The 25,534-nt window shown below is 42.2% G+C and overlaps 1 protein-coding gene across 1 annotated transcript in view; it reads left to right on the top strand.

Moving 5' to 3' along the window:
• Positions 1 to 25,534, top strand: part of LOC126100145 (cuticle protein 19-like) — a 569,033-nt gene that overhangs the window by 508,050 nt on the left and 35,449 nt on the right. The window contains exon 2 of the mRNA XM_049910685.1: positions 11,131 to 11,217. Within this exon, the coding sequence (XP_049766642.1) occupies positions 11,131 to 11,217 (87 nt within the window). The remainder of the gene's footprint in view (positions 1 to 11,130; positions 11,218 to 25,534) is intronic.

Raw genomic sequence — 25,534 nt, 5'->3', positions numbered from 1 at the left:
TAATTAATGCTAAAACGCTACTGCTTGCCTCTAGGGGCAGTACATTCTTACCCTTTAAGCTGTTCAGACAACCTTACTCCCACAAAAAATATTACTTTATGCAGATTCTAATGGGTTGGATTTATGCATTCCTAGCTTCAGAAACTTCTCAGAATGGGAAGTGTCTCTCCATTTTGTAGTTATTAACCCTTTTTATGGATCTTATTTTTATTTATTTATTTTTAGCCATGTTTTTCCTCTAATTGGTACCCAAAATTACTTTCGCAGTTTACCTGTCACATTCATTCTAAAGTCATCATTTGGTTATAGTCATGTCCGGGAATCAATTATTAAGTATGAAGATTATTCACTAGGAAGATTACTTGCTAAGAAGACTGTATAACCTAACAGAATATATTCAACATGAAGACATATGTGATTCTTACTTACTATGATAGAACAGAAGAAGGGAATGAAACTTGACACGGAAATAAAGTTACATCCAGCTGGGACCGCACGGTACGCCAAACCGCGTATCCGCCAAACAGTGGCGTACTCCCTGCAGTAACTAGTTACCGTTATTTTTAAATCTCTTCATATCTACAATATTTCGTAGACCTAGTTCCTTTTTACTATTTGGGTATTCCAAGCGGTATGCGTTTGCATGAGGTTTACTTATTACCCTGAATGGTCCATGATAGACATGCATAAACTTTTGTTTCCGTTGAAAGTTTCTTTGAGTTTCCTTTGGTCTTGACCAATACTAGCTCAATTCTAAAACTAGTGGGGGAAGCTTCTGCGTCATGCCTTTTTTTCTATACAGGGCTCTTTTACGTATATTTGCCCTGGCCTGTGCTTTGTTTTCGTCTACAGAGCTCTGAGTTAGTACAAGAAAATCAACCATGCTTGAAACGATGTTGTGGGTTTCCTGATTAAACATTAGTTCACGCTGAGCAAAACCTGTGGCATCGTGTTTAAGATTATTGACTATTTCTTCAAAATTTTTAATATGCTCAGCCCAAGTCGAATGCTTCCTGGAACAATAAGTTCTACGCAGTCTGTTTAATTCCCGCATAACTCTTTCACTCATATTCCCCTGTGTAAAATACGCCGAGATCCTAATATGGCGAAATCCGGTCTTTTCAAGATACGCCTTAAATTTTTCAGATTCAGATTGATTACCATTAACTGATAAGAGATTCGTTGGCTTGCCAATCTTTACAAAATAGTTCCTGTCTAGCGTTTTGGCATTAGCCCTTTTTATTGGATACAGTTTGACATATTTTCTAAAACCGCCAATCACCACAAAAACATCGGCACATCCTCCTTTAGATGTCAGGAGGAGTCCGAAAAGATCTACTGCACCTAATTCCAGGGGTTCACTTGGTTCTACATGATGCATATCTCCTTTCACTTTATTACTATTACTACCCCTTCGTTCATCAATTCCTTCTTCTTAAAACTTTAGCTTTTAGATTACCATCATTGTCGAAGATGTAAGCTTTTACCTCATCTTCGTCCATATCAAACGCAAAACCGTTAATAACTTCTTCCTTATAATATTTCCTAGACATTCCTGTCTTTTGTGAATCGTGTTTACAAAATGCCTAAAAGACGACACGTTCCAGATCAACAAGCGAAGAACTAATTAACAAAACAACAGGAGATAAACAAAACAAAAACTTCTTCTCATATAAATTAACACAAAGTCTCTCAGTCTTGTGTCAGTCATGAGCCTGGAAAACAACAAACTGAATTAAGACGACGGAAAGTAGAGAGTAATCCAACGAGGTTTACGAAGGGCAGGAAGTAGAGCGTCTTCGGCGGAAGTTGGCCGAAGATACTTCTCGGGGACGATGTTGGAGGGCTCCGAAATTTCGCTGCGGTGGCTTCACCGGGCTCTGATTGAAGAGCTAGAATTATCCAGGACATGCGTTGGCCCAGAGCGTCGGCGGAGAACTGTCGAAGAGCGGAACTGCGCCACTATAAATAGCCGGTGCGCGGTGTACGCTTGTGGACCTATTTCCGAGCGCTCGAGTCGGCGGAGGGAAACAGATCACCAGCGAAGAGCACCTCTGATGTCGATTGCCCCGCCGTCTACTGATTACGTACGATATGTTTGTCACCAGTAGCCGAAGCCCTGGGAAGCGACGCCTTGGAGTTAGGCTGTATGCGATGCATCTCCGTCCGAAAGGTTGCCGATCCTTCAGGCGTTTTGTTGGTACGAGAGCTGTTAGGAGTGCAAGGTTCGATCGGTCGCGAAATGAAAACCATAACGAAAATATTTTTTTTTTATTCGCAACAGTTAGCCAAACCTTCCACTTACCCCTCTAAATAATCACCACTCCGACTTAGACATTTGTCGTGGCGTTGTACAGACTTTCCAGTACCCTCGTCACAGAAAACAGCCGCCTGTGCTCTCTCCCTATTCTCTACGTTGGTCTGCCTTTCGTTGTTTGTGCCAAAATGTTGTCCTCGTTGCCAGCAGTTCATGTGAGCAGAGATGAACAACGGGAGAACCCAATTAAAGGCTATATTGTGGATTATCAAACACGTCCCATCGAAAATGCTGAAGGAGCGTCTTCAGAAAGCGTCTGAAAATTGCCTTGAAGAAAGAAATGCATGACATTTATGTCATGTGGGCTGCATAGCTTCAGGTGAAATGTCTCACCAGATCCATATACTTGGCGGGAGACACTGTTGTTTTAAGCATTTCTACGCTTTGCGCTCTGAACTGAAAAGAGCGACGTGAAGCGGTCGACAGGCACACTGAAGACACTGCCCAACATATCTGTGCATAGTTCCTTCGGATTTTCACAGTGGTTTCCGAATATGCCTCGTATGTGACATTATTTTCATACAGTTTTATTTTTCTAAAATTACCTAAGAGACTTCGAAAATGACACAATTTAAAATATAATGCATTTAGTAAAATGTTCTTTGTGTGTGCGGACGTGCTTGTCATGATCCCTATGACCACACTTCCCCCTGCGTAGTAGCACCCAGCAACAAAGATCTCGATAAAGACTTTTAAGATGTATGAAGAGTGTAGCAGCAGTCCTCAAGGACAAAAGACGAACATGTACGCCTTGCAGTGCTTGTTCTTGTGTGAGTGTGAAACGCAGACTTAAAGCAAGTTCTGTTAGTGAAGCGCTGCCAAACGAAATACCGGTACAAGTAGGTGCCAACGTTAATTAAACGATTGTCTCTAAAGTTGATCCACTCGCCTGCTGTTTAAAAGACACGCACAGGCACACGCACACGCACACGCACACTCACATACACACGCACACTCACATACACGTAGACAGAATGTTTCAAAATTTTTGCGCATTATGAGGAACAAATTTTTTTTACAGTCAAAAGTCCATTCTCGCTTCCTAGCGATGCTAGGTGTTGTGTATGACTGGTTATACGCCTGAGAGGCTGCGGGAAGTAGGATTGCCATGTTCGTATGCAATGTGTGTTGCCTATCATCCAGTCATCTGCTTCACGAGAAAGGAAGTACGCAGAACAAAGTTGAAGTTCTTGATTCACTTCTAAAATATGTTTATCGTCCTGGCGACATCACTAATTCGTGTGACATCAGTAATAAATTTCCTGGGGTACGTAGTATGCTGCACACCTGATTAGTAGACACTGCTACTTCAGTGAAATGCTGTCAGTCCAGGGTCCGCGAATGCTAAAGGACGCGTAGCATCACTTGGGAGCTTCAGTGAACTTTAGTCTCTAGCTAAAGTCGTCAGTCGTCCCCCCTGACATGATGTCTCAGTCCAAGACGTTTGTCATAAAGAATTTGAAACACCCTGCACGTACACATACACAAAATCACAGCAAAGGCTTCTGTTTAATCATCGTGCTTCTGGGATTCGGATAGGCGCGTCGGCCCCTGATCGAATATGCGCTGCAGATTACCGACAAGGGCCGGTGTGCCGGCAAGTTGGATGTGGCCTTTTGGTGTTTCCACATAAGACTTCCGGCTCAGTTACACAATTTGCAAACGTTTCAAGAACGCTATCACACTTTCACATAGATAACACGAGACGCAGACAGCTGGGTTACACAAATTCCCTTCCGCGGGTAAAGGGGTAGCCAAACTCTAGCATTTAAAACGCCAGATCCGGTAATATTCATGCCGGCCCTGTGTAGGTATGGAATAAAGGCATAAGAAGAGGCAGAAGAAGATACACATGCACAAAATTTTAATTTTCGACCATAAATGAATTAAACTAATTCCAATTTCTCGGTTCGACTAAGGTTTTTTGGGGTTTCGCATAGTTATCAGTTGAATGCCGCAGTCTGAAGTCTCCTCCCAAGTTGGGTGCCTCTCTACTCACTAATAGCCTTCTGAGATATTTGAATGAAAAGAATAAAGTTCTACAGCGGCCCAACAAAGTCCCATGAACGAAAAAAAAAAAAAAACGCTGCCTCGATCGCACCGTCTTCGATCGACCAACGACATAGGTACACTATACATTTCTGGGAAGTCATGGTATTTGCGCATAAACAAATACGCTCACAGATACATTAGGATTTTATATTTCTTGTTTAGGACATATTATTCCATAATTAAATTTACAGTGTGTCCTAGTCCCAGTTCAAAGCTTTTGGCAGGCTTTTGATGTTGTAAGATATACAGAGAGTCCCAGGAGAAAAGTTCAGTATTCATGGGTATGACGGGAACGATGATTCGAAGTGAAAATGTCAAGTAAACATGACTCCTAAAATGCACACCTTAACTGTCAGAACTTCACCATCGAAATTGTGTAACAAGTCTCTTCTACTGTAAACTTTTGCTTTCCATATTTTGGGAGCACCTAGCGCAGAATAAAATAAGAAAAAGTTGCCTAATAAACACGGATTTTAAAATTCATACTTTAGGAGCTATGAGGACTTGTTCAGTAGAAGAGATGTTTCCACGGTAGCGAAGCTGAATAGTGTACGCATTTTAGAGCGCATATTTACTAGACTTTTTTGCTTCGAATGATTGTACCTCTAATATCGCTGAATACTGACCATTCGTCTTTGTAGACACTGTACATTGGAAACGGAAATCCCCTACCTAATTATTTCCAGTTTGGATTCTCTCTGCCCCTCTTCAATGTGCCTGGTATTTGGCTGGAAAAACCCTGATACTGCGACGGGTAAGAACTCGTAACTCCTCTCTATATTTAGGGGTGTTGTCCTTTTTGTGGTCCGCAGCTCTAAGACTGGTTCTCTGAAAAATCCTACATAAATTTGAACCTGTTTACTGTGCTCATCTCTTGGTCTCGTTCTGAAATTCCTCTCTCCCCCTCCCTCAAATCCACAAACGCACAACAGACCCGTTACGGAACCGACGATTCCTCGATGTCTCGGGATGACCTCCTTATCATCTGTTCGTTCAATTCATTTAATCCTCAGCATTCTTCTCTGGCAGCACTTTTCAAAACATCTGTTTTCCTTGTAGGAACTGTTTGTCGCCCACATTTCTTGCAAGGTTAGCCAGCATATCTTCTCCCTGAACTGTAACCTGCTTCGCTAATTTCTTCTTCATTTGCATGAATGCTCAGTGTACAGATTGAATAATACTGGAAATGGATTACAACGCTGCATTACCCTCTTCTTAAGCAGTACATTCCATTCGTGCACTTCGACTTTTAAGCTGCCCGCTGGTTTCTGTACAAGTTGTAAATAACCTTTCGCTCCGTACATTTCATCCCTCCTATCTTCAGAATTTAAATGTGTGTATTTTAGTTAACCCTGTCAAAACCTTACTGTAATGTACAAACACTATTACCTAAGTTTGCCTTTCTTTAATCTGTTTCCTAAGATAATTCGGTCAATGTTGCCTCGCGTGATGCTGCGTTTCTCCGAAAACCCGAGTGCAGGTTCTATCAAGTTTTCCATTCTTCTGCAAGTATTTCATGTCAGTATTTTGCAACCAAGGGTAATTAACCTGATGGTTCGGCAATATTCGCGCGTGTGAACGCCAGCCTTTTTTTGAAGTGGAATTAACACATTCTTAAAGATTAGTGGTGTTTGACCTGTGTGATATATCTTGCACAAAAGGTGGAATAGTTTTGTCATCGCTGGCTCTCCCAAGGGCCTTAATAATTCTGAGGGAGCGTTGTCTATTGCAGCGTCCAGCTTTCGACTTAGGTTTTTCAGTGCTCTGCCGAATTCTTCTCACAGTATCAAATTTCGCATCTCATCTCCCCCTACTTGCTGTTTCCTTTCTATAATACAGGGTGTTAGGGGTACAGGAACAGATATTTTGATCATTGGTACCGTAATATGTACACGCTGAAGTGTGTCAGTTGCATTTTCTCTGCGTCTAGCAGTATTCCCTCAAACATGTCACATAATTTACTACATGATGTTTTCTGCGCGGTTGCAGCTACGCCACTAACTGACCTACGCTATCATTGTAGATTCACCATTTTGCGTCCACTCGTCAACACTTGAACACCTTACCTGCTGGCAGGAGAAAGTAAGCATTATTGGCTCGCTCTTGCCATACGTGCTCGGAGCTACTAACCATCTTAAAAACACACTATTTCTAATAGATATAATAAAGTTAAACACTGATATAAAATTGTTTAGTCCACTGCCATAGTTACCAACAAAAATAGCAGCCCAAAAACGCTGTATAACTACAACAGGTAAAGTACAGGCTGCTTCGTGTAAAGGTATTCTGTCATCAAAAACACCTCGTAATACGGTCGTTGACGTATTGGCGGTGTGCGCTGCCGAATTTCCTGTATGAAATAAACGTAGGTCTTTCCGTTCGTTGTTTGTGCTCTACAGTTCAAGTGCTTCCTTAAAGGCTGCGGCGGCGTACGCGTTTTCCAATCAAGGCATCTGAAGCCCGTGAAAGCGACACCTGCAGCCAGTAACAATGGTCTGCAGGAAGCCGCTCCACCTTGCTCTTGTTTCCAGCATAGGGCCCACTCCCCGTAATTCACTCACAAATGAGTACCGGGACACAGACAGGTGTATCAAGCTGGTCTGCTTACGCAGCCTTCCATTACGTAAAGATCCACTGTTTTTAGTCAAGATGGAAAAACCAAAAGTTTTCCTCCTTACTCAGACAATCATAACGATGAGATGATACATTTTTTTCACAAGGTGATAGCACAGCAGGGCAAATGGTAACATTATCTACGAAAAAATTATACACTCTAAGAAAACAAAGTAGAGACTGTATTGGAGTAGCACCTCAACATCGAACAAAACGGGGTATCCTCTCTGAAACCCAGGCAGTGCTGTTCGTCTTTAGGAGAAATATGAAGTGGGCTGAGCGTGAATGGGAATATGGATTGAGGAAGAAGGCGTGATGGGGTAGTCCATGCAGTTGTAAAGCCAGTGTGTCAGGGTGGCGTAGTGATTAGAGCATCTGCCTAGTGAGCAGAAGACCCGGGTTTGGATCCTGGAATTGTTACAAATTTTCATTCATTGCTTCAGTCTCTCTGTACGAGTCGTGATCGAGAATTTTCGTTTTTGTTAAGGAATTTTTGTTTATGTCTCAACATAAACTTTGTCTCCATCAAAGGAATTCCCCTCAGATATAATACACTGTTGCCGTCGCTTTTTCCAATCTTGGAAGTGCTTCTGCAAATTATTTTTCGTTATGGTGTTCAGCTTCGTCGGCGGTTCTGTTTTTATCTCGTCAGCGGTAACAAAACGACATCGTTTAACAGTTCTCTTCGACGTCAAGAATAGAAAAAAGTCGCAGCGGGCCATGTTCGGCGATAGCAGTGGCTAAGGCAACGTAATTTTTTTGTTTTCTGCCAAAAAATCACGAACAAGCATTGAGGTGTAATATGGAGCATTAGCATGATGCAATTTCCAACAATTATTGCCACAATACTGGTCGTTTTCTTAGGATTCCGTCACGCAAACGGCACATAACTTCCAGGTAGTATTCCTTATTGACCGTACGACCACAAGGCAGGAACTCAAGACGCACCATCGAATTGTAATCGAAGAAAAATGCGAGAACATTCACACGTGATCGAACTTGCTGAATTTTTTTTCGGTCTTTGCTTTTTAGGCGGTTTACAGTGGGACGATTGAGCCTTGGTTTCGACGTCATACCCGTGTACCCACATTTCATAACATTTTAGATGTGTATGCGACGTCGTTGTTGGTTGAAATTCAACAATTTTGGAACAAACTTTGCTGCTACACGTTTCACGCCAAAAATTTCCAAAGAAATTGCTTCACATGAGCCAAAGGATATACCGACTTCATCAGCAACCAGTCTGATAGTAATTCGATAAATTTTCCAGAACCATTTTCTTTCTTTATTTCTTCCACATTGTCGTTAGTAATTTATGAGCTAGGGCGTCCAGCGCGGTCGTCTTCAACATCTTCTCGATCTTCTTTGAAACTTTTACACCACTTGTAAACTCTTGTCATATTCGTAGTAGATAAGATTCCGAATGCGGTGCTGCACTTTATTCCATTTTCAAGCAAAATTTCAAGCAACGTCTTTGATCCGTCTTTTTGGAAACTAAAAATTTGCCGAGCAGTCAAAAACAGGTATAACCTTTTCCAATGTGAACAATAAACTAAATATTCAAAACAGCTGAAAATGCAAACATGCATCAGAAACATGTGTACCAAGACGATACAAAATTTTTGAAAATCGAAAGTAGAAATCCTGCGAAATTAAATAATTCCAGTCATTTTTTGATCAAATTTCGTATACATAATTGATATTTGAAATTTGTATGGTCTTTGAAACCAATGTTTCATTTGACTAAAACCAGTTACCTAAATCGAGGTACTTTGTCCTCGTACATCGTCTGTGATAGACCAGCTGAACGCTTTTTGAAAGAATAGTGTCGACAGCTAAGTTGAGCAGTGTTCTAGTCAAAGGTTTCGTGGGCTTAGGTCATGGAAGATACCCACCACGAAACCTGTTTTGTCACTGTGACTGAGAGGTGATTCTTGTTACATATAGATAATTTCTAAAAGGGGAACCATATGTGAAAACTCGAACCACACGAATAATGCAAAAATGCAAAAATAAGGAAAAATATTGGTATGTAAAAAGACGACATTATTTGTTTGGTAGATGTAACAACCACACAGGGACACAGTTACAGTACACCGTAAAATAAAATCCACCATTGAGGCAGAAACAGACAGGAAACTTAATTTCCTAGCCATTAACATACAAATAATCGACAACAATAATAATTTTGAAATAGTCATGAAATCTATAGTCACCAGCACATCATTTGTAACTAATCCAGTTCATAACTAATCCAGTCACTGGCACAGAAACATGTATGTTTCAGATACGTGCTACACAGGCTTAACAAAACTCCACTGGATAAACTTAACTATACACCGTAACTGCAATATACCAGACAGCCAGAGTCAATGGGTACAACACCCAATAATCAACAAAGTGAACAACAAAATGAAAATGCATATTAAATATGAATAAATTATGGATATATTATCAGCCACAACAAAGAGCCAGGAACACCAATACATTGCAAATACAGAGATAAACACAGAGTACCAGGAACACTTTACAGAGAATATATCATGTCACATACTAACATGCAACAGCAAAAACGTCCACAGGGTGGTGAACATTCTGAAGAAACAAGGGCTACAAATATCATTCGACACAAACCACATGGCACAGAAAAATCTAAACACAAAATATAAATCCACAGACAATTTTTTTTAAAGATGGGGTCTATCAGTTAATCGGTAGTTCATGCCAGTCTGTATACATAGGTCAAACATGCAGAAATTGTAAAACTAGATATTCTGACCACTTCAGAGCCTTGAAAAGTGACAGTAGACACTAAACTTTTCCATATATTCTCATACAAGAAAACCACCACACAAAAATAACGCTGAGACTGATATCAGGGTCCTCAGAAAACGCAACAGTCTCTAACAGAAACGGAATAGAGAGGAACTACCACATAGGAAAAACAGTGGTATGAGGAAAGAAAGTCTTACAGGAATATACAACACCACGTAACAAAAAACTGATTGCGACTTTCTGTAAATTATACAAAAGCACTTTCCCATGCATCCTCGAATATCCAAAATGATGTGCTACACAATCCCCTCCCCCATTTTTCTAGATCTCCCCCTCTCTCTCACTTTCTCTCTCTCTCTCTCTCTCTCTCTCTCTCTCTCTCTCTCTCTCTGTCTCTCTCTCTCTCTCTTTCTCTCCTCTATCTCATTCTTCACACACACACACACACACACACACACACAGCACATCAAACAAGTTCTCCCTCGGCACACAAACCACAATAGTTTTCACCAAGCATTCACAATTAGCGCCACACTGAACAAACAAACGATTAACAAGTGAGCAACGAAGGTCATAGCACCCCTGCACCACTACATAAACGTGCATTAAAAAAACGTGATAAACAATGTGTACAAATGTAATAAAAAAAGAAAACCTAACTGAGATGCACAACTGGACGAAAACTTAGATCGAGTTCAGTGACATAAACAACCACTAATCACGGAAAAGTATTAAAGAAACAAGCAAATTTCTTTACAGTTGCTTTGCAGACCTCAGGTTGTCAAATATATATTTTCATGTGAACAAGTGAAACAAATTTTAAAAATGCACTAGGTGTACTTTTTAAGCCTAAAATAGAAAAACATCTATGAACTTCGTATGATATTTCACAGAAACAGATCAAGACCCACAGAAGGAGACACATAGATATCGAAACATGCCTGGGTGTATAAAAAAAGAAAGACACAGTGTTTTGGATAAAGTGGAATTTAAAGAAACCCAAATTTAATTCACAAACACAGAAAAAATATCAACAGTATTGTCCAATCCAGGCAAGATGATTGTCTGAAAAGAGACAACTTCGAGCAGTTTAGTGTAGTAGCCAGAAGTGTCTTTTACCTTACATCAGAACCAACTTTTATAGCTCGAAAATTTAGGTTTTGATGAAGAAAGAGCCTATTGTCTGAAAGAAGCGGTTATGTACAGATTGAGTGTTTAGAAGAGATATTTAATTTACAAAAAGAGAGGAGACCTCAGAAAAATTACATCACAACGTGTGCAAGTTACACGTCTCCCAACCTTAAATTTTACAGCATATTGCGTACAAGTGTTTTGATCCTCTTGTGACCAGGTTTTCCTCTCGTCTGTTGCAGCTGTGCCTCCTGGAGGGAGTCTACGCAGGTCTGGAAGCGCTGTCTGATGGCGCACCTGTGCTGCCCACTCTTCCAGGAAACAAGGAGGTAGGGATGCCGTATAGCTCCGTACAGGCTGTCTGTACGTCAGGTGGAGCATTTTTACAACTGCCGACCAGGTGCTATCGCTCCGCTCTCTTTCGTAGTAAAGCGTTTACTTTCTAAGGTAAAAAGCATCCTCAAGGAAGGAACCATTTTATACAGGGTGTTACAAAAAGGTACGGCCAAACTTTCAGGAAACATTCCTCACACAGAAAGAAAGAAAATATGTTATGTGGACATGTGTACCCGTGGAGGCCAATCAGCTGCTGATAGTGTCTGCACACGCTGTACATGGTACGGAAACAACTGGTTCTCCCGTAGCACTCTCCACACAGTGACGTGGTCAACGTTACCTTGTACAGCAGCAACTTCTCTGACGCTGACATTAGGGTTATCGTCAACTGCACGAAGAATTGCCTCGTCCATTGCAGGTGTCCTCGTCGTTCTAGGTCTTCCCCAGTCGCGAGTCATAGGCTGGAATGTTCCGTGCTCCCTAAGACGCCGATCAATTGCTTCGAACGTCTTGCTGTCGGGACACCCTCGTTCTGGAAATCTGTCTCGACACAAACGTACCGCGCCACAGCTATTGCCCCGTGCTAATCCATACATCAAATGGGCATCTGCCAACTCCGCATTTGTAAACATTGCACTGACTGCAAAACCACTTTCGTGATGAACACTAACCTGTTGATGCTACGTACTGATGTGCTTGATGATAGTACTGTAGAGCAATAAGTCGCATGTCAACACAAGCACCAAAGTCAACATTACCTTCCTTCAATTGGGCCAACTGGTGGTGAATCGAGGAAGTACAGTACATACTGACGAAACTAAAATGAGCTCTAACATGGAAATTAAGCGTTTCCGGACACATGTCCACATAACATCTTTTCGTTATTTCTGTGTGAGGAATGTTTCCTGAAAGTGTGGCCGTACCTTTTTGTAACATCCTGTATTCATAGATGACTCTTCTCTGGAACAATATTTCTCAACTTTTTCCAACACATCGCTTCCTTGTTGCCTTTAAATTCTGGCTAGCGCCTATGCTACTTTTCTCCCAAACACCTACAACCATCTCTGCAGTGAGCATTCCTGGTTTAAATTCAGTCACGTTTATCTTGTAGGCAAATCCTCATATGTTCAAAGTGTTTCCATATTCACAGCTGGAAAAATGAGGAAGTTCATATCAATGTTATTGCTATCGTCTTCAGTCCGAATGCCTGTTCGATTCAGCGATCGACTCAAATCTCGTGCAAGCCCCTTCATCTGTGCATGATACTGCAACCTATATTCATTTCAACTTTGTCACTATAATCATACCTTGGTCTCCCACTACAAGTTTTACCCTCCAGACTTCCTTTTATAACCGAATTGACGATTTCTTGATACCTCACGATAAGTTATATCAAACGATCCCATATTTTATTCAGGTTGTGCCATCAAGATCTTCTTTCCATAATTCTGTATATTACCTGCCTAATGTCCAGCATTCTTCTGTGACACCACGTTTTCAAAACATCTACCTTCCCCTTGTTTGAACTGTTTATCGGCCACATTTTACCCTAGTACAAGGCTACCGTTCCAAATGGAGTTGAAAAACTATCATAGGCTGTCATAGACTACCAAAAGTAAAAGTAGACTACGGCAGTTTTCGAGTAGCTTTGGTCAATTAATTATGTACCCGCGTTACCTGTACGTTTGGTGTGTTGCATACGTATTGGGTGCTACATCAGAACGACTGCTTTCTTTACATACACGATAAGTGTCTTACTAGATCCCCCTAAAACCAGGAAGCAGTTAACCGTCCACTAGAAAATGAGTGACGATATATAAAGAGCCGGATAACGAACGGAATATTTTTGTTCTACGTGGCTATCCTTCTGTATGTTACTTAAGAATAAGCTATATACTCCAAACATCGCTTCAAAGCCTCGTCGAACTTGTATAAAACGTGTTTCTACTATTCGCAAGTAACTTTCACATTTATAAATAAATAATAACAGCAGACTGTTGCCTTTGGTCATGATGAACGTTCTATTGAGTGCAAAATAACAACAATAATCACATAAAATTTTTATGTTTATGCATGTAAACAGTACTTGCATCAAAACTAATTACTTAGGTTGCATAAAAGCGCAGAGGTTACGCTATCAACTAATTCTTCTTACTTACAAAATGTAATTAATATTATGTCAGGTTATAAAATACACAATGGACTAACACTGAATGATATGTGGTTCTAATTATGTGCAAATCAAACAATCAAACAACGGAAACAAAGAGAAGTCATCGGCTCCCACTTTCTCTCTTACACATTATTTCTCTACCAATTCTGTCAGTACTACTGGTAATGCAACCATTTACTACGTCGTTTATGTAGTGTATCAAAACTACCGAACCATAGTTTTAGTAGAGAGCAATTCCAATTGTAAAACTCTAGTTCAAGAAAAAATTCTTTAAAGTAAATGTGCAGCCGGTGTTAACCAAATAGCTTTTTCCATTCAGAAACGTTTTTCTTGATATTGACAGCCTGTATTTTACATGCTTTATATTTCGGCTGTGGTCAGTTATTTTGTTGGCCAATTAGAGAAGTCTTCAACTACTTTCAGTGTCTCTATTCCTAATCTAATACCAGCAGCGTAACCTGATTTATTTAAGATACATTCCATCATCCTTATTTTACTTTTCTTGGTGTTGATGTTACAGCCTCCTTTCAGTACTGTCCATTCCGTTCGGTTGCTCTTCCAAGTTTACTTCACTTTTTGACAGTTATAATGTCATCGGCAATCTTCAAAGTTGTAATTTTCTCTCCCTGATCTTCAACCACTCCTTCACAAATTCGCCTTGGATTCCGTTACAGCGTGCTCGATTGTCAGATTGAATAACATCGAGGATAGGCTACAATCTTGTCTCACTCGCTTCTTAACCACTGCATCCCTTTCATGTCCTTCGACTCTGATAACTACAAACTGATTTCAAGTTATAAATGACCTTTCGCTCCCTGTATTTAACCCCTCCTATGTCAGAATTTCAAAGAGTATATTTCAGTCAACATTTTCAAAATCTTTCTCTAAATCTGAAATGGCCATAAATTTGGGTTTTCCTGTGTTTAGCTTATCTTGTAAATCGTAGTGTGTTCCGACATGTCTGCGGAATCCAAACTGATCTTCCCCCAGGCTGTGGCTAAGCCATGTCTCCGCAATATCCTTTCTTTCAGGAGTGCTAGTTCTGCTAGGTTCGCAGGAGAGCTTCTGTAAAGCTTGGAAGGTAGGAGACGAGGTACTGGCAGAAGTAAAGCTGTGAGGACGGGGCGTGAGTCGTGTTTGGGTAGCTCAGTTGGTAGAGCACTTGCCCGCGAAAGTCAAAGGTCCCGAGTTCGAGTCTCGGTCCGGCACACAGTTTTAATCTGTCAGGAAGTTTCATATGAGCGCACACTACGCTGCAGAGTGAAAATCTCATTCTGGATTCTTTCAGTATTTTGCAAACATGAATCACTCAGTTGATGAATCTGTAATAGCACCACGCGATAGCGACTATCTTGTTTGGAAATGGAATTATTACACATTTCTTGAAGGCTGAGTTATTTCACCTCTCTCATTTACACTGCACTCATCGGGAACACTTTTGTCATGATCGGTTGTCTCAAGGATCTCAGTAACTTTGATGGAATGTCATCTACCCCATGGTCCCTCTCTCGACGAAGATATTTTAGTTTCTTTCATTTCTTTTCCATGATATGTCGCTATTAAGAAACAGCGCAATGAACCTTCTACCATACACATAAAGAACTGCTACACAATACCACAGAAGGTAAGAGATACGCAATGAGACGATCAGAAATGACACTTTCATTCAAAGGCATTGATCACTGAAGTCACGCCGAGTTATGATGGTCTCCTGGACACAATTAATAAAAGATTTCGGACTATTATGCCGTGGTCGAAAGGATTTCACCTTAAAACCCAAATTTCCGTCCCCAGCCAAAGTGGACATTTTCAAGGGGATCGTAGCTTCCTTGGATGTCCGATTCACACCCTGGCTCGCTACTGACTGTCCCCTGGACGTTGCAAAAGTCCAGACATAGTTCTTAATAGAGTGTTAGATCAGCATGGACAGCAGTTCATATCCTGCAGCGGGTTCCCATGCTGGCCACAAGTTTGGAACGGAGTTCTTGTGGTAGGGGTTTCCACTCCTCCACCATTGCGCTTGACCGACCCTGGACGGTCATTGGTGCGTGAGGACGTGCTACAATGCGGCTGCCAAACGCATTCCACACGATCTCGATGGTGCTTAAGTCGGGTAACGGCAGGCCAGTCCGTTCGCCGAATATCCTCCCGTTCCAAGAGGTCCTCCACCGGTGCTGTTTGATGCGGGAGCGCCTTGAATAGTGAAGATCATCTTTTCTCCTAGTGTTGTAGCCATGTACACTGCTATTACTTTTGAATTCGTTCGGATTGTTAATAACAAATTTCATAAGTGAATATATATATTGTGAGGCTACAGTGAAGGTTTCTAGCTCTTTAAATAAGTGTCTGCAGGATGATCTCGGATGAGCTCCAGCAATTATTCTGATTACACGCTTTTGTGCAATGAACACTCTTTTACTCAATGATGAGTTACCCCAGAATATGATGCCATACAAAAGCAGAGAATGAAAATAGGTGTGGTAAGCTAATTTACTCAGAAGTATATCGCAAAAAAAGGACGATTGCATACCACGCGATCACAGCAAAGTACTCGAGGCGAATGTAGATGCGTATAAAACATGTACACGAGAAAATACAGTGTGCTAAAAAATCGAATTCCTGCTTATACTAGAACGTATGGACATACAGTAGGAGCCAAAGATCTTTGTAAAACAAGTATTTTAAACATCAGAACTATTCAACATCTCGTTAAACCCATTTCAAAGTAACACTAAAATAGGTACAGTGACTACCGATGATGCTTTGAACGTAGCGGAAGGCGTCTGGTTCAGATTGCACTTTGTAAAGTTGCAAAAGACGGCCTAGCTCCAGTACTACATGTTAAACAAAGGCCATAGTACTGAAGAAAGAAACGGGCTTCACAATTCTGTAGGAAATTAGCGTTAGCCATATAGGGATACACTTTCACGCGTGTCCTGCGACACTTCTTAAATACGACAGGCAATAGCGCAGGGGTAGGGTGGGGGGGGGGGGGGGCATAACGACTTGAACGCTGTCACAGTACCCGTGACGTAACAGCCGCCAAACTCTCCGGCGCTAAATGAGTCTCTGTTCACTGTCGCTGTCGGTGGTACTTTGACACACCACACATTCATCACAAGAATGGCTCTTTGTCTAACGCACAACATGTTACTCTGTACGGACCTTTCGAGAAGTAACTATCAGGAGACTAAAATTCTCTGCCCTACAGCGTTTCTAAATGTGATTAGCAGTTATTCGTACAAGGAAATAATGTAGATATCAATCCAAATTGTGTCGGAAACCAAAAAGTTTTTCGGGTTAAATTATTGCTTCTTCAATCTAAATGCTAGTTTCATCACATGGCATATAAATGCCTGATGATTCCCTATTCCTTGTCTACTCCCTGAGAATGTCTTCCAGAAGATACATTTAGTAGTATCTTTTGTTCTGTGCCACTGTACTGCAGTTTTACTTCTAGTAAAGTTTGGCATTGCTGCAGTAGATTGTTCGACGGTTTATTGCATCTACAGGCGTGTTTCAAACAATGGAAAAATGGTGTAATGTTGTGCGTCACTACTTTGTTTCCAGCCTCTTTCATTATGAATACATCAGTTATCTCTTCGAGAACAATTATGATCTGTTGTGACACGGTAAACAGAATTTCTTCAATCTTGTGTCTCAGTTCGCTTACATATATAGCGCCAACATGTACGAACGTTTAATTTCAATTTTACAATGGTAGCACTCACCGCCGATTCATTAACAGACTGAGTGTGACATGAAGCATTACTTAATAAACTACCGCTCCCACATTCACACCCACATTTTTGCAGAAAGATTTTACATGTCGAATTTTGAACTTAATAATGTCAACTAAAATTCCGCAGTTTATTGCAATTTATTTGATTTCACTTGTACTAATATTCATATAACGTATATTCTGAGTGTAAGAGGAGAAGAAGAAAGATATCCAGTTTCCGACTGATCGTGGTCTAGGAGTACTTTGGCTAGCCATTTCATTCTGTTTGTTACAGTATTTTTGGACGTGACAGTTCTCTTGTTCTTCTTCGTCTTCACTTCAACGTTTAGGCAATATATCTACACCGAAAGCAAATTTTTGAGCATATTTTCCTCGGTCCTCCAACGCACCAGTATCCTGAGGCCTATACTTGTTTACAATGACTATAATTCTGCCTTCTTCCACACGTTTAAAATGTTTACATTTATCCGTGTAGGTTTCCAGTTTGTCGTTTACCTTATATATTTCTAATTCTTATCGTCTATGCACATTACGTATAAGTTGTTTCCTTGGGCGACCTTTGAAAGATTTTAAGACTCTCATTTCAGCCGACTTTATGCTGTTTTTCTCTTACTTTTCTTCAATTCAATATTCACTGCTATAGAGAAAGACAGGCACAGCTACTTTTTGTAAAACTTTAATTTCGTGTCTTGCCTCTTCTTTCATTTACTAACTTAATATCGCACACAAAATATTTAAAAATTTAGTGTTGTTCCAGTGCCTAGTCTTTAGTAACAATGTCTCCCACAGATTGCCGATTGCGTTTAAATCCGGGGAGTTTTGTGGCCAGGGGAGTGCGGTAATCTGAAAGTGGTGCTCCTCGAACCACGCACGTTCACTGCGAGCTGTGTGAAACGTTGCATTGTCTTCCTGGTAGATGTCATCGAGCTGAGGAAAAAACAAACTCCATGCAGGAGAGAACGTGCCTCCCAAGGCTAGATGCATACATGTGTTGATCCACTGCGCCTTGCAGAATGACGCCGGCCGTTGTGGCAGAGCGGTTCTAGGCGCTCCAGTCCGGAACCGCGCTGCTGCTACGGTCGCAGGTTCGAATCCTGCCTCGGTCATGGATGTGTGTGATGTCCTTAGGTTGGTTAGGTTTAAGTAGTTCTAAGTTCTAGGGGACTGATGATCTTAGAAGTTAAGTCCCATAGTGCTCAGAGCCATTTGAACCATACATTAATCTCTGTGGCACGTGAAGAGCTTACAAACGTAGCTGTTTCGGAAATGCTTCCACTCTTGGCCGGAAATTTATTTATTTACTTATTTATTGCCAAATTATAGACCTGTTACCTCATTTTTAAAATCAGGTCATCTTACAATTTTCGCTTTTCATCTTTTCTTTTGTTTTATCTACAGCATTTATAAAGAATAATACTTTTCAAAATAACAATAATTTAAGGTTGAGCTATAAATAATTTTTTTAGGAAGAATATAAAAAGATGATAGAAGAGAGATTTGTTAGTACCATCACCGAATGTGACTGACGATGAATACCTCGGAATGATTTCTTCGAGTCACGCACACACACACACACACACACAAAAATGGTTGTTAGTAGAGCAATAGTACGGCTTCTTTACAGAGCGTAGGGGAGCGACGCGGGAGACCCGCGCCGCCTTACTAGGCAAGGTCCTAGTGGAGGTAGTTTGCCATTGCCTTCCTCCGACCGTAATGGGGATGAATGATGATGATGATGAAATAACAACACCCAGTCATCTCGAGGCAGGAAAAATCCCTGACCCCGCCGGGAATCGAACCCGGGACCCCGTGCTCGGGAAGCGAGAACGCTACCGCGAGACCACGAGCTGCTTATCCTGTTTATTACTGATCCTATGTATTAACCTTAGGTGCCCATCCGTGTACAGCATTTGCTGATTTCTTGGCTAGATCGCCAGCACACTATGCTTATTTACTGTCACATATCGGCTTCCTCCTCCTGTTCCTCTTCATTGTCACTGTTTTCGCTGTCACTGTGGGTATCGCTGTCCACCCTCTGGAGATTATTGTTACGTTTGCACATACGCATGTCTGTTACGTCGTGTCCGCATGTACTCTTCATATGTTGCTTTTGAAATACCGTTTGTTAATACGTTTAATTGTGCCCATTGTTCTTCGTCTCTTATTGTTGCGTATACATCTATGTCTGTACCTGTCAGTCTAACTGTAGCGTATGTCCATTGTTCGCGTATTGCCCGCAGAAAAAGACAGTGTGCTCTGGGGAACCTTCTACCCCATATGTGCATGTAGGCGTCTGCCTCAGACTCACGCGGTTTAAGTGCGTGGGATAAGGTCCGGGACCGCTTAAGAAATGTACCATACCGCTGCTGGGATCGATATGTTTCTTTCTCAACCGCTCCCTTATGTCAGAGAGGAAGTCTTGCAGTCTACGTCCACTATCACTTACATCCCACACACCTTGCCATGTATCCAAACGCCAACTTTTAAGGTGACGTATCGTCTCTATCGGCACACCAGTTATTTTGTGTACCTTATCTAGTCTCCCCATCTTTAACCAGTACCTTCCAGCTCTGTATTTGATCGTGATTTCTATGGAGCATATTCCGAGCACCACACAGTGCATCCGCTGAGGTGGTGCCGGAGGCTCCAGATAGCCTAAGTAGGACACTTCTCTGCCCTCGTCTGACCGATGTTTTGTTGGTGACCACGTTCAGTCTATGTGCCCACGCGCTACCTGCGAAGCTGAGTACTGTTTCGAAGAGCGCACAGTGGTATGTCCGTATGACTGGTAGAGGCAATCTGTACTGTTTTGAATTTAGCCTCACCAGTTTGCGTAGTATGCGACCGAACCGCCGAATCTTTCCATCAGTAAATGGGGTATGTTCTCAACTGTCTCGGTTGTTTTAACCCCCTCCACTGACGGAATGACCCGCTTCCTAATTCCGTATGTATAAAACCAATACGGACTTGTAGATGTCACGCCTTTGCGCTTACTGCTACGTATTTTAACTGTAAATAGCTCAGCCCTAATGGTAAGAGGTAGTAGTGAATCCACGTTGTTAATATTTGAATACAGCGCAGCTGCCTCAAGCTCAGCTCACTTTTACTCCACTCCTACCCTCGCCATTGTACCACATTAACTAGGTGCTACGTGGACCTTGCTAAATTCACTTGCGTATACATTTTTGACGGTTATTCGCCATTATTTACCTAATGATTAGTACACTCCTAACCGGACTATTTCCCTAAGAGCTGTGATGATTGAACGGGTTCGATCCACGGCCTACAGTGCCCTACAGTTCACACGGTAACACTGCCTACCTGACCCACTTAACTTGGTAGTGAGCTTATTTATCCAATCACCACTGCTAGCAGCAGTGGATAATCCTATCAGCACGACGAGAGCAGCAGACTTACCGTCGAATCCTCCTGAAAATACTTATAACTACGGTCGCCAGCTCTGAAGGAGCAAAAGAATAAATCAATTTTTGGCTCGTTTCAAAGTGAAATGGCTTGAGTTGAATTTAAACTTAATTCTGAATATTACTATTTCTGATAATTCTAGATGATTCTACAAAACAAATACTCTCTCAATTTCTGTGAGTTGGCTTGGTAATTACTACCAAGACAATTTGTGCAACTTAGGTTAACAAAATTCTATCCTTCAACTTATTTAATGATTTTGGATATTACTCTTTGGACAATTGATACAGAATTAGTTAAGTGACTTTACTTGAAAGGTTACTCAGAAAAATTTAATAACTATAAATAGGCGACTCATTCTGGTGTGACCATTGCTCTTTTCAACATTCTTATACGCTAAAGTATTCTACAACCAAAAGAATTGTAAATGAAAGAGGCGATGGTGGCCTCAGTCTGATTTCACTATGTTTGAGGTTACTACACTTTACAAAGAACAACATGCGTCGTAATTTTACTCATTACTATATTCTGTCCTCTGCACTTGCATAACAGAAAACTGGTATTCTCCTTTTACATGTATACAAAGTTCGACTTAACAATTGCAAGCAGTCTTGCCTTGGGTAGACGTGTCGGTGCTGGTGGTGAGATGCCGGTGGCTAACGCAGCTCTTCACGCCTCATGCCCTTAATGGCGGCTGGAACTACGAGCTGTAGCACTCGTATAAGCTACTGCACGTCCGCCATAAAATCTGGGCGCAGGAACTCTTACAGTCAGCCCCAGTGACATAAAGGCGGCTTCAACAACCATTCGTCGCGTTTTACTCCAAAAACGGCGACGATACTCGCCTCTTCTCTGTTGCACAATCACTTTTGCGTGAGCACAGTTACGCACGTCCGATCACGTCAACACTCCCCAGGCCATTCCATTGTTCAGTCCCTGTGTCTCCAGCTACCCCTAGCTACGCTCATATCACCAAGAGTGAGGGCGTTCCCCTACCACCTTTTTACCGAAATCATTTAGTATTTAAGAATATTTATATTTACTACCCTGGAGTTCATACCAGTCATAATAATTTACTACTAGCGCTTTACAACATTAAATTATACAGTAATAACTTATAATTACCAAGAAAAAGAATACATTTGACTCTGAGAGCTTAGTGCATTGTCTGACAGGTAGCGCTAATTCCCAGTTTCGCCAATAGATGGCATCAGGGTGCACTCCCTGGCAGTCTCACACAAGTGCGCCCGTTTCCGACGCGCGGGCTCCAAATTACTGTCAGCCCACCATCATTTCAGTTCCGTTACAAGTATTTTTTCTGCTTTGTCTGTTGTTAGCCTTATGTGTTCGTAGAAATTCAATTTTTCATCTATGTGTACCCCAAGACAGCACGTAACATGTGCTTGTTTGATGCTTGTATCCCCAATTTTAACCGAAGGATTCCTCTGGAGTGATCCTTTCTGTAATATGTATGTTGTTTTGATTTCGGCTATCCTGAGTTTATTGTTGCGACACCATTGCGTAATTGTTTCTAGTATTCCACTGGCTTTCTCTTCTAACTGGGCTCTGTTGTTTGCAGTGACCTGGCCGGAAAGCCAATGACCATGCTCTCTTGCACGCTAGGTAAACCCCCCCCCCCCCCTTACCCTCTCCCGCAACAATACCACTCGGTTATTGTCTGTGCTGAGTTGATCTAGCAGGTACTAGTGACTGCTGCAGGTTATGTGGACATTCTTGCTGACCATCTACATCCCCATCTACAGATATACCAGCAAGCCAATGCACAGCACGTGGCGTAGGGTACCCTCATCCACTACTACTCATTTCCTTCCCTGTTCCAGTTGCAAATACAATGAGGCGGACGCGACCGCATGTATGACTCCGTATTAGCCCTAATTTCTCCTATCTTTATCTTCGTGGTTCAAAATGGTTCAAATGGCTCTGAGCACTATGGGACTTAACATCTTAGGCCATCAGTCCCCTAGAACTTAGAACTACTTAAACCTAACTAACCTAAGGACATCACACAACACCCAGCCATCACGAGGCAGAGAAAATCCCTGACCCCGCCGGGAATCGAACCCGGGAACCCGGGCGTGGGAAGCGAGAACGCTACCGCACGACCACGAGATGCGGGCCTATCTTCGTGGTCCTTACGAAAAATGTACGTTGGCGTCAGAAGAAGCTTTCTGCACTAAAATTGAAGTGCTGGTTCTCAAAATTTTCTTAATAGCGTTCTTAGATCAGAATGTTGCCTTCCCTCCAAGTATGCCCATTTATGTTCCCAGAGCATCTCCGCAACACTTTTGTGTTGTTCTAACCTAGGGGTAACAAATCTAGCAGCCCGCCTCTGAATTGCTTCGATGTCTTCCTTTCATCCGACATGGTGCAGTTTACAAACACAGAACTGAAAAAAGAGTCGTATTGGTGTCCTCTATGCGGTCTCCTTTACAGATGGATCACACTTTCCTTATATTCTCCCGGTAAAGCCGGAGTCGACCATTACTCTTCCGTACTACAATCCTTACACGCTGGTTCCATTTCATATCGCTTTGCAACCTCACGCCTTGATATTTAATCGGCGTATCTGTCAAGATGGAACCTATATTAAAGCTGGTTCAAATGGCTCTGAGCACTATGCGACTTAACATCTATGGTCATCAGACCCCTAGAACTTGGAACTACTTAAACCTAACTAACCTAAGGACATCACACAACACCCAGTCATCACGAGGCAGAGAAAATCCCTGACCCTGCCGGGAATTATTAAAGCTGTATTCGAACATTATGGCATTGTTTCTCCTACTCATCTGCATTAAGTTTCTACATTTAGAGGCAGCTGCTATTCAACAAACCAACTGGAAATTTTATCAAAGTCATCTTGTATCCTCCTACAGTTATTCAACGACGACAAATTCCCTTACGCCGTAGTGTCGTCACAAAGCAGCCGCCGATTGCTGCCCACCCTGACAGCCAGATCATTTATGTGTATAGAAAATGGTAGGGGTCCTGTCACGCTTTCCTGGGGCACTCCTGAGAATACCCTTGTCCCTGATGGAGTAGCCGTCGAGAACAACGTATTCTGGCGTTACAGTACACTGATGAAGGTGGAAAGGTTTAACAGGAGAATGTGACAAGTTACCGTCTTTCGGTGTGCACAATGGCTTGATGAACGCTCCACTGATTTCATGAGTACGCTGTCACGTGATCTTCGCCAAATATTTCATTTACCTGATGCTGTCGATCCACGAGTTCGCTCGATGGCCCCAGTACCGACTAGAGAAGAAAAGCTGTTGGTAGGAGTGAGACTTCTGTGGATCAGTACCTCTCCAGAACATCTTGTAGATCGCACACTTAATGTCGCTGCTTAGCACGTATGTAGAGAGACGAATGTTTTGATGCGCTTTAACTGGAAGGAGAACGATTCCAAAAAATGGTTCAAATGGCTCTAAGCACTATGGGAGTTAACATCTGAGGTCATCAGTCCCCTAGACTTAGAACTACTTAAACCTAACTAACCTAAGGACATAACAGACATCCAACCCCGAGGCAGGATTCGAACCTGTGACTGTAGCAACAGGGCAGTTCCGGACTAGAACCGCTCGGCCACAGCGGCCGGCAGGACGATTCCAGATCTAGCGCTCAGTTACTGATGCATTTCTGTTTATTTCACTTTACACAAAAAAATGGTTCAAATGGCTCTGAGCACTATGGGACTTAACTTCTGAGGTCATCAGTCCCATAGAACTTAGCACTACTTAAACCTAACTAACCTAAGGACATCACACACATCCATGCCGGAGGCAGGATTCTAACCTGCGACCGTAGCGGTCGCGCGGTTCCAGACTGTAGCGCCTAGAACCGCTCGGCCACCCCGGCCGGCTACTTTACACAGTGGAGTCAACTTCAAAGAGCAGAAGGAAAAAATAAGACGCTGCGAGAAAAAGTGTTGGGGACTGTGGAAGATTAATGGCTTGGTGAACGTTGCAGTAAGTTGCCCATTCTCGTCGGTAATACTTTCACTACACCGGCGCAATGACTTGATCCCAAATCCAAGGGAGGAATTCGGGTGAAAGGAATTGCCGAGCAGTGATCATCCGAGCAGAACGTCTCGACCCTTCAGGTGACAGGGACAGTCGACTGTTTCGATACTCTTTTAGCGCTCCGGGAGAAGGGCTTCGGTTTCAGATTTAATGAAGCTTTTGTTACACAACGGACGCTATTTGCGAAAGGGCGACGGGAAGCGATGGCTGGGGCCGATACGTTGCCCTCTCTCTCCCCCCCTACCCAACTTTGTTCTGCGCCGTGACCGATGCCCGGCAATGTAACGGATGGCAGTTAAGATGGTCGCGCGCTGTCAGAGGCGTGACGTCATGATGGATGCGCGCTTTGTCAGAAGAGTCGCGACAGACCAGGTGGCCGAGGACGGAGCGGCTCGTTGAGGCCGAGGCAGGTCAGGGGCCGCGTGGGAGTTTGCTGGCGCCCTGTGCTGTAGGCCGGCACGTTTTGTCAGATTTTTTGTTGTTGTTGTTGTAAAGGAAAGGTTGCATGAGACATGGACGAAAATATACAGGCGTATTGCAGGAAGAATTAGAAATAAAAAAAAATGAGAAAATATAATTTTTAAATCTTCGTGAAACATTAGCGATCGCACTTAATATTAGAATGGTGCATAAGTTCATAGCGTTTTTCCATAATCACGTCAGATACGCGTAACAGAGACTTTAGTCAACAATAATATATTCTCCCTCACTACTTACAACAGTCTGCCAACGCTGGTGTAACTTTTAGATTTCGCGACTGTAGGCGAAATCTAAAAGAACTCGTCGAGCCATATTCGGAGCGCATTTTCATCCGGAATGGAAATTCCTAGAAGGCTGTTCGGTAGAGAGCGGTAAAGTTGGAAATCTGAGCGTGCAAGATCAGGTGAATAAGGTGGAAGGGGAATGACTTCCCAACCGAACGCCTGTAC

Source organism: Schistocerca cancellata, chromosome 9 (assembly GCF_023864275.1).
Source record: "Schistocerca cancellata isolate TAMUIC-IGC-003103 chromosome 9, iqSchCanc2.1, whole genome shotgun sequence".
NCBI lineage: Eukaryota > Metazoa > Arthropoda > Insecta > Orthoptera > Acrididae > Schistocerca > Schistocerca cancellata.
The sequence above is the reverse complement of the archived record's forward strand: the minus strand, read 5'-3'. Positions and strand labels throughout refer to the sequence as shown.